This window comes from Zingiber officinale, chromosome 9B, assembly GCF_018446385.1.
Source record: "Zingiber officinale cultivar Zhangliang chromosome 9B, Zo_v1.1, whole genome shotgun sequence".
NCBI lineage: Eukaryota > Viridiplantae > Streptophyta > Magnoliopsida > Zingiberales > Zingiberaceae > Zingiber > Zingiber officinale.
This window is the reverse complement of record NC_056003.1, coordinates 86,979,944-86,990,407: the sequence shown is the minus strand read 5'-3', so window position 1 is coordinate 86,990,407 and position 10,464 is coordinate 86,979,944. Positions and strand designations below refer to the sequence as shown.

General features: G+C 37.9%; 2 protein-coding genes and 1 long non-coding RNA gene across 3 annotated transcripts; all 3 read right to left on the bottom strand.

Annotated features, from left to right (window-relative positions):
• Positions 1 to 645: 645 nt before the first annotated feature.
• LOC122023380 lies at positions 646 to 996 on the bottom strand. The gene is made up of 3 exons (XR_006123104.1): positions 962 to 996; positions 794 to 884; positions 646 to 702 (listed from the first exon to the last, which is right to left on the bottom strand). It is a non-coding gene; the product is annotated as an uncharacterized LOC122023380 (long non-coding RNA).
• A 942-nt stretch (positions 997 to 1,938) lies between these two features.
• Positions 1,939 to 2,426, bottom strand: LOC122023117 (60S acidic ribosomal protein P2B-like). The gene is made up of 2 exons (XM_042581205.1): positions 2,287 to 2,426; positions 1,939 to 2,219 (listed from the first exon to the last, which is right to left on the bottom strand). The coding sequence occupies exons 1-2, from the start codon at positions 2,372 to 2,374 to the stop codon at positions 1,939 to 1,941; spliced, it is 369 nt and encodes a 122-aa protein (XP_042437139.1). The 5' UTR covers positions 2,375 to 2,426.
• Positions 2,427 to 2,483: 57 nt separating this feature from the next.
• Positions 2,484 to 2,925, bottom strand: LOC122023116 (ethylene-responsive transcription factor 3-like). Its single transcript, XM_042581204.1, has one exon. The coding sequence runs from the start codon at positions 2,787 to 2,789 to the stop codon at positions 2,484 to 2,486; it is 306 nt and encodes a 101-aa protein (XP_042437138.1). The 5' UTR covers positions 2,790 to 2,925.
• Positions 2,926 to 10,464: the final 7,539 nt, after the last annotated feature.

Genomic DNA, 10,464 nt, shown 5'->3' with positions numbered 1-10,464 from the left:
CTGTGATCAAGAGCATATATTACTTTCTATACTAAAAAAGAAAATGAATGAGGCTGCATTGAATTTATGACATTTGACTTTAGCAAATAGACGTGCTTTTTTAATGTTTGTTGAGGATAAACATGCACAGTTAAGAAGCAAAAGAGAATCAATTGGTTAAAGAGACAACCAGAAGAAAGTAAGACTGCTACATATTCTACAAAGTACACTTACATACACAAATATAGTTTAATCTATATGCAGATTGGAGAAATCTCATGTAACCATTAGTACAGAGAATGGAAATGCAAGAATAGAGTGCACCCATGCAAACATAATTGTAATATGTAAAAATAGTGATACATCTGGGAACAAGTAACAGATAAAATCCTTCACTATCAAATATAGCTAATAAAAGTTTAAGCATTGGCACATAACCTGCCATGATTAGGTAACAGTGATTAAAAGTAAGTGCAGGCCGTCTTTGTTTGACTGAAGCTGCATCATCCTAAAGATGATGATGCATGAGCAAATGAAGGTCTTACTGAATGGTTTCAACACTCATCTAATTATCAGAAGAATAAAGTTGACCATATTATCATGTACCTGCTGCAATGGTTTCTCTCCCTGGCCAACTTTAGCACCAGAGGAGTGCACGTCAGGAGCACTAGCTAAACCCAATCTCGACTTATGGAGTAGAACTCTATTTTTCAAATTGTGTATCTATTTATGACCATATCAAAATGAAATATTAATAATTATACTGTCCCAAGTAAAAAAAGGTTATTAGAAAAAATATTTCAAAAGTATTAACCTGTTTGGATCTTCCATCATCCAGCTTTTGCCTTTTAATAGCTTGATTTTCTTGTGCAATTCCAATAGACGTTATATTCTTTGCAGCAACACTACCAGGACACCAGTTATAGATAAAAACATGTCATGGTAATTCATGATAGAATATCTGCAAAATCGAAATCCTTACTTGGTCACATTCTTAGCATTTTTTGAAGATTGGCCAGAGGACAACTTGCTTTTCTCCTTTAAAACAGATGGTTTTTGAATTGAAACAGTTCTCGTAGCAGTTAAATTCTTTGAACTGCTTAGTGTTGCTACTCCTTTCCTTGCTCTCAAATTAGGAACAAAGGGCAGTAATAACCATAGGAAAAGCTAGATTGAAATTTACAGAAGCTCACTTTCAAGTATAACAAAATGCACAACACTAAGCTTCCCAGAATAAGTGCTGAATAAATTTCTCCCAGGTGATCATACACGACTGCTGGGCTGAAGATTCCAAACCTTCAAAGATAATTCAAGAAGCACTGGTCATAGTTAAAAGTTAGAAGTATGTTAAAATAAAGATAAATACACATGAATTGCCAACCGATGTCAAAAAATGTGCATACATGTAGAGGAAAATAAGAGATGCAACTAGGTGTCTATAAACCACTCATCTAACTCCCTGCAGAGAAACAAAATCCTACGTATGCACAACAATACGAAAAAGTATGAAATTAAACCATTTAATTACATACTTGAGGTATGAGTTAAACATAGGAGATCAACAAATTTAGCAATAACAATGGTAATCATCATGGCGACTTATCATTAATACTAACAAAGATTTCCTTTTTCCCTCCACCCCTTACATCTTCAACTCTAATTAATCCAAATACTTGAGAGTTTATGCACTTTACTAACAATATTCAGTCTTTGTCTGCATGACTTTATGCCTCTGTATATGCTTTGTGAACCTTGATCACAAGATAGGAATTTACCATGTGCTATTAAATTTGGAAAAAGTGGCATACTTATAGCCGTTTAAGTGATATGCTAGTATATAAAATAAAAAAGATTGCCATTACCTTCAAAACTTACAACAAATAGCAATCAAACCAATCTCCATAGCTTGTGTTTTCCAAAAATAGAAATTGGAAACGAGAAAGAAAAAAAACCACAAATTTATGTCGGAAACGAAAATTTGCGGGAGGGAAAGACAGGGAGTTTCACCTCGTCGGATTCCTCCTTCTCCTCCACCTTCTCCTCCTTCTTAGGCTCCTCTGCAGCTGGGGTGCCGCCCGCGCCGCCGCTACCAGGGGCGGCGACCCCGATGGCAGCCACAGAGCCACCGGAGGGCACGGAAGCGAACTTCTCCCGGCCGGCAGCGATGACTTCCGTTATGTCCTTGCCCTTGACTTCCGCGAGGAAGTGGTTGATCCTCTTATCCTCTGCCTCTGCTCCCACTACAAGCAAGAAACAAGGATCACCGAAATGAAACCAAGATAAATATGAGAGGGAAGAGAGTTCGACCTGATTCAAGGATGGATCTGATATCATCGGCGGAGGGGTTGGGGTTGCCGCCGAGGACGGCCAGGAGATAAGCCGCCACAATTTTCATCTTCGCTTCGAGATTTGTAGACGACGATGCCGCTGTTGCAAGGTCTCGGACCTCTCGGTGATGAGTGCATAGAATGAGGTGGGTCGGCTTAATTCCAATTTGTATCTTATCAAAACCCTAGGGTTGGGTCAGCGGAGGGAGGGCAGCGGAATGCAGGAGTAGGGGTGGGAGACGCAGCGGCGGCGGCTAGGGGAAAGTTGGTCTTGGCCTTGGAACCACGGAACACGCGAGCGGCGGAGTTGTAGGCCAGAGCGGCAGCCTCGGCCGAGTCGAAGGTTCTGAGCCACACCCTGACCTTCTTCCAGGGGTCCCTGATCTCGGCCGCGAACCGCCCCCATGGCCGCTTCCGCACGCCGCGGAACCGCGTCTCCGCTACTGCCGCCGCCGGCTCCACCAGAACTCGGCCTTTCTTCATCTGGCCAACAGATCGACGGAATGAAAAGGAACAAAAGAAGGGGGAAGAGGGAGCGAGAAATGGGATCAAAGGAAGAGGAGTGCTAATTTCGCCATGTCGAATTGTTCAAAATTGGGGAGATAAATTGGCTGGTTGCTTCATCCAAGGCGAGGAGAAACCCAAAAGAAAGGGCGCTAAGAAAGTCCGCCAGAATTTTGGTTCATAGACACCGGTTTTAAAAACCGCGGTTAAAATCGATGTCTATTAATGAAAAAAAGGCGATCATAGACATCGGCTAAAAAAACCGATGTCTATGAGCGAAAATCTGCGCTCATAGACACCGGTTTTTGGAAAAACCGGTGTAAAATACTCAAAGACATCGGTTTTTGCTTAAAACTGTTGTTGTTCCACTGATGTCTATGAGCGATTTTGTTGTAGTGATACTACTCAAGCTTATGTTCACATCTAAATCTATACATCAATCTGAACATGCTAAACACATATCTTTTAATCTGAACATGCATGCAATAGTACTACAACTCAAATCATGAAACCATTGTACATAGCAATTAATAGGAAGAGTTCTAAAACAATAAGTATTCAATAGCCAAATCCAGCAACATGGAAGAAAATAGTTCTAACATACTGAATACAAAATCATAATGAATTTTTAAAACTAAGTCCCAAGGCTTCTATAGTCCAAATATCACACATCCATCCGCACCTCTTTGTCGCCTTCCTTTGCTATAACTTTTCCTTTCCTTTATCTACAATAAGAGGAAAATGCAACTATAAGCAAAATTACTTAGTAAGCGCTATCTAACTCACAAAACTCGAATATGCATGTGAATATATTGAAATGCTAAACATGTAAAACTGCTCATCTGATAGCAAACAACAATAAGAAAGTTCTAACAACATGCTAGCATACAAGAAAACTAAACTTGCTGAATTTTAAACCTATGTGAAGCTTATTTCACTTGTTTAAAATTTATACTTTTATACTTCAAAATAATAATCTTTTCTTTCTTGGGCCCAGGCGTAGTACCAATGCGCGCTCCCTAATAGGAACTGAGGTAGCGAGCCACCAGTCCTACGAGGGTAAAGACCTTGGTCTTACCAGGGCCGAGACCTCGGAAACAGTCACCTGGATTTGTTTAACGACAACCTCGGAAGTCGGGTACTAGCCTCTTCAAATAAAATACTTGTTTTTGTTAATACTTCTAATAAAAGAATGCTTCTTACAAAATTGAAATGTTTAAACAATTCTAACATTGAAATGCTTAAAAAAAAAATCTGTCTACAAAGCTTTAACAAGAATCTACATACTATGCAAACAAAAATTCTGCTGGTTAAAGGGTTAATGACAACAGGGCTGTTCTTACCCGTGGAAACACAAGAGGAGTGGGTTGTTCTAAGCTCCATATGGGGTTGCTCGTATGAAAACTTTGAAGAAAAAGAATTCTGACGTTTGTCACTTGGCCAAGTAGTATCCATCTGCCTATGGTGATCTGATAAGTTACCTACGCCATTAAAGTCAGGAGAATCCGTTTCTTCTAATTTGTCATCTGAAAGGTGTATCATCTGAAGGTACACCTTTGATTCCTTTAAAGAACTTAGGAGCAGATAAAGAAATACTAAATCATCTACTAAAAGTGAGGACATTTCATCCCTTAGTAAAGACAAGTCAATTAGCTTAAGCAAAAAATGCCATCTGCTAAAAAATAATGCCGCTGCTATCAAAGAGTTGATACGTGAATATGATGATATACGAACATACACTTAATACACTTACACATTCTAAATTATTTCCAACAAAGCAAAGCATGTTTGTACCTAGAAAGCAAGTTGTACCACTTCAATTGCCAACTAAAAATGAAGTAGGTTTTCTTGATAGACAAGAATATGGGATCAGAAAATCTTAAACCTCCTAAACTAGATAGTTGGTTTATTCCCTTGCTTTGAGATTCACGGCAGCACTCCAAACAAACAGCATGTTCTGAAACCAAAAGAAAAAGAGAATCGAAGCTCGAAACTACCCTTGCTGCAGGTGAGTAGTGCTTACCTCGTTATTGGACTTACAACCGAACAACAAGGCTTCTAGGGTTTCGGATAGCTCGAATTCCCGGTGACTCCTTGTGTCTCCGTGTTCTCCTTGCCGAGAGGATCGTGAGGCGGTGAAGAACTCTCAGATTGGACCCTTGGCCGGCCACCGGAGACGAGCCCTAACTCCCCTCTATTTTCCGCCCAAGCAGCCGTCGCACGCGAGAGAGAAGAGGAGAGAAGAAGTTTAGGTTTTTCGGAAAATAATCCCTAAGTTCTCCCTTTATAACTCTAATATTCTATTATCAACTACTCCATAAATTAATTTCGCTATCTCTTTTATTAGCACGACCCTCATGGGTTCTTGGTCATCACGCTTCACTTAAGACTTGGGTCGGGTCAGAGGTCGCGGGTTCGAACCTCGGCCGAACCTATTTATTTTTTGAAACTTCTTCCTTTTGAGAAAAATACCAAACGAACTCCAAAAATTACATAAAAATACTCTAAAAATTCCTAAAAATCTCTAGAATATTTCTACAGCATTTCTATATATTTTTAAGCACTATTAAGACTTGTAATGAGGAAATTTGGGTTGTTACAAAGGACTCCTCTTGTGTTGATGCCGCCGGCCACAAAGGAGGAAGGGAAAAGGAGGAGCTAGAAACAATGGCCGGCCACCACCAAGGAAGAGAGGGAGGAAAAATAGAATAGAGTTATTAGCCATGAAGGCACCCCTACCCCCTCTTTTATAATCCCAGGTCTTGGCAAATAAGGAAAAATTAAATAAAACCTTCCTTATTATCTTTGCCATGAAAAGGAAAATTTAATTGATTAAAATTAATTTGCTTTTCTTAAATATCATGGCCAACCACCTAAAGAGCTCCAAATTAGGCAAGTTTTAAACACAAAATTAAAACTTCCTTATTTGTTTCCGAAAATTTTAAAATTAAAAATTCTCTAATAATTTTTCCCTTCATGGTTGGTTATAAAAGGAAATTTTATAAATTAAAATCTTTCTTTTAAACATGTAGATGATTTCCAAAAAGAAAGTTATCTTTAAAATTAAAATCTCCTTTCAATCTATAAATAAGGAAAGATATCAAATCTTTTCTTAATCTTTTGTAGAAACTTATAAAAGGAAATATTTAATTTTAAAACTCTCTTTTAAATCATGAACATGGTTACAAAAAAGGAAAGTTTTATCAAAATTAAAATCTTCCTTTCAATCTACAATTAAGGAAAGATATCAAATCTTTTCTCAATCTTTTGTAGAAAGCTATAAAAGGAAAGATTTAAATTTTAAACTCTCTTTTAAAACCATGGAATTCACATAAGAAAATTTTAAAAATAAAAATACTTTTAATTTTCTTAGGGACGACCACACCATGCTTGGGCTCTAACCATTGGCCGGCCACCTACTTGGCTCATCCTATTGGTCTTGGCCGACCCCTAGCTTGGGCTCCAAGCTAGCTTGGCCGACCCCATTAGGATGGGCATAAAGGTGGGTATAGGTGGGTATAATACTTTATAAATAAGAGGCTACGATAGGGACCAAGAGGAGGAATTGGTTTTGGTCTCCCGATGAAATTAAGCTTCCCGTGTTCGCCCCGAACACCCAACTTAATTTCATCAATAATAATTCATTCCACTAAAGAACTATTATTGAACTACCGCACCAATCCCAAATTACATTTTGGGCTTCTTCTTATCATAAGTGTGTTAATCTCCCTGTGTTAAAATGTCGAATGTCCACTAATTAAATGAGTTACTGACAACTCACTTTAATTAATATCTTAGTCCAAGAGTAGTACCACTCAACCTTATTGTCGTGTCGGACTAAGTCCACCTGCAGGGTTTAACATGATAATCCTTATGAGCTCCTCTTGGGGACATTATCAACCTAGATTACTAGGACACAGTTTCCTTCTATAATTAACAACATACACTATAATTAATATCATTTCCCAACTTATCGGGCCGTTTGATTTATCGAGCTAAATCTCACCCTATGATAAGTCCAAGAAATAAATACTAAATATATGTGCTTGTTATTATATTATGATTAAGAGCACACACTTCCATAATAACTAAGGTCTTGTTCTTTAATTAAGTCAGTATAAAAAGAATTTACCTTAAATGATCCTGCTCAATACACTCAGAGTATACTAGTGTAATTTATCAGCCAAGATAAACTAATACCTAATTACACTATGACTATTCCAATGGTTTGTTCCTTTCCATCTTGTCGTGAGCAACTGTTTATAATTTATAAAGAATTGATAACATGATCTTCTGTGTGTGACACCACACACCATGTTATCTACAATATAAATTAATCAAACAACTACACTTAACTTGTAGATATTTGACCAATGTGATTCTTATTTCTAAGTAAATATTTATACAAAAATATAGGCTTTTAGTATACATTCCAACAATTTCCCACTTATACTAAAAGACTATGCTGTCATATACCCTGCCATACATCTGATTTCTATCCCCTCAACATGCCCATCAAAAGCTCTTGCCTTAAGGGCCTTAGTGAAAAGATCCAAGTAATCTGTTGATGCAATCTAGGCGACAACAACTTCTCCTCATTATACGATATCTCGTATTGGGTGGTACTTGCGCTCTATTGTGTTTACTTGCCTTATGGACTTATGGTTTCTTCGAGTTTGCTACTGTACCACTATTATTACAATAATTTGTAATAATTTTTGGGCAAACCAGAAATCATGTCTAAGTCCATCATGAAGTTTCTGATCCATACAACTTCTATGACCGCCTCAGAGGCTGCCACATACTCAGCTTCTATGGTGGAGTCCGAAAAACACCTATGCTTAACACTCCTCCATTGTTATCGCTTCACCTCCTAAAATAAACACAAAACCCCAAGGTCGACTTACTATTGGCCCTATCTGATTGGAATTTTGAATCCATATAACCCACATGGAGCAAATCATCTGCCTTGTAAGCTAGCATATAATCTCTAGTCCCTCTAAGGTACTTTAATATATGCTTTATGGCAGTCCAGTATTCTTGTCCAGGGTTACTTTGATATCTGCTAACCATGCCCATGACAAAGCAGATATCCGGTCTCGTGCATAGCATCCATTATGCTTCCGATAGCCGAAGCATAAGGAACTGCCTTTATGTCCTCTATCTCCTTTGATGTCTTCGGAGACATCTCTTTAGATAAAGTTACTCCATGTCTAAAAGGTAGAAAACCTTTCTTGGAGTCTTGCATGCTAAAACAAGCTAGGATCGTACCAATATATGAAGCTTGGGATAATCATAATATTCTTTTCTTGTGATCCCTTATTACTTTGATCCCAAGAATATGTGCATTCTCCCAAGTTCTTCATATCGAATTGTTTGGACAACCATACTCTTGTTTCCGACAACACTTTGATATTGTTTCCAACTACCAAATATGTTATCTACGTATAGTACAAGAAATACCACTACATTTCCATCACACTTCTTGTATACACAAGACTCATCCGGACACTGAATAAATCCATAGGTCTGGATTACTTCATTAAACCGGATGCTCCAAGACCTTGAAGCTTTGCTTCAGTCCATAAATAGACCGATTAAGCTTACATATTAGATGCTCTTTGCCCTTCGCAATGAACCCCTCTGGTTGCTTCATATGGATGCTTTCTTCAAGACTTCCATTAAGGAAAGCTGTCTTGACATCCATTTACCAAATCTCATAATCCATATGAGCAGCAATAGATAAAAGAATTCGGATAGACTTAAGCATGACTACCGGTGAAAAGGTTTTCTTTTTCAACAAGCCTTGCTTTGAAAGTTTTCATCTTTCCATCTATCCCTCTTTTTCTATTGTAGACCTATTTACACCCAATGACTTTTACACCATTTGGTGGTTCTACAAGCTCCGAGACTTTATTAGAATACATATATTCTAATTCTGTTATTCATTGCTTTTTGCCAAGATGCTGCATCCTAATCTTGGAGCGCTTTGTCATATGTCCGGGGATCAGGTTCATGTTCACCAGGGATCAAGTTCAAAGACTCTCCCAAAACATGAATTTTTCAGGTTGCCTAACAACCCTCCCACTACAACGAGGCACTGTCTGTAATTGTGTATCATTTGTGATACGTGTTGCAGTTTCTTTTGATATTTCATCTTGTATAGTTAGTACTAGATTAGACATGTCCTTTATTATTTCCTTAAGAATAAATTTACTTATGGGCATGTGGTTCATTACATAGTCCTCTTCTAAAAATCGAGCATTGGTGCTAACAACCTTCTGATTTTTAGAACTATAAACCTCCTTTCATTTCTCTAGGATAACCCATAAACAAGTGAACTCTTGTTCTTAATTCCAACCTATCAGTGTCTCCCTTCAGCACATGTGCTGGACTATCCGAATATGCTTTTGACTAGGCTTACGCCCATTCTACAATTCTATGGGAGTAGAGGGTTCTGATTTAGAAGGTACTATGTTCACTTCCGTTTCTAGAGTATATCCTCAAAACGAATTTGGTAATTTTGAATAACTCATCATCGATCTAATTATTTCCATAAGAGTCCTATACCTTCTTTCTACCACACCATTCTGTTGGGGTGTACCAGGTGCAGTCGGTTGGGATTGAATCCCGACCAATGATAAGTGACTCCTAAACTCTCCTAAGAGGTACTCGTCACTACGATCTCACCGTAGTGTCTTGATACTTTTACTTTGATGTTTCACCACATCAGTCTTGTACTCTTTGAACTTATCAAAGCATTTAGACTTGCGGCGCGTCAAGTAAATTTACCCGTATCTTGAATAGTCGTCTATAAAAGAGACTGAATATTCGAAACCACCTCTTGCCTGGATAGTCACAGGTCCACACAAATCAGAATGAACCAATTCCAACACTTCTTTGGCTCTATACCCCTTAAACTTAAAAGGCTTCTTGGTCATTTTTCCTTCCAAGTAAGACTCGCAGGTTGGAAAGTTTTCCACCACCAATGAACCCAAAAGTTCATCGGCTATTATCCTTTGAATCCTACTCAAGTCAATATGACCTAGCCTTAGATGCCAAAAATATGATTGGTTCATTTCCGAAGGTTTCTTTCTCTTATTAAAGTTAGAAGATGTGTTATTAATTTTCATTTACATCGTGGGAGTTATTGGATTTATAGATTGTCAACCAACGTACCAGAACAGATAACTTCCCTCTTTTCTTGATAACAACTTTGTTATCAAAAGAGATAGAATATCAAGTTCTTTAAATAGTTTAGAAACTAAAATCAATTTCTTTCTAAACTTGGTATGTAAAGACAATTTCTTAAAATCCATGTTTTATTCCTATCAAAGGATAAACATCTCCCACTGCAACAACTGCTCCTTTTGCAGCGGTGCCCATGTAGACAGTGTTTTCCCTTTCATATAGTTGTTGGGTTTTCTGGAACCTGCAATGAATTACAGACATGATCAGTGGCTCCTGTATCTACACACCAGGTACCGGTAGATAACACCACTAAACATGTTTCAACAACTAATGAATAAAATACACCTATATTGTTCTTGGTTCTGAGAGGGCAGTCCACCTTAATGTCCAAGTTTTGTTTCCAATCATTATAATTGGGACTACTAAGTCTATTTTATAGTATAACAGCTAGGGGATTGAAAAC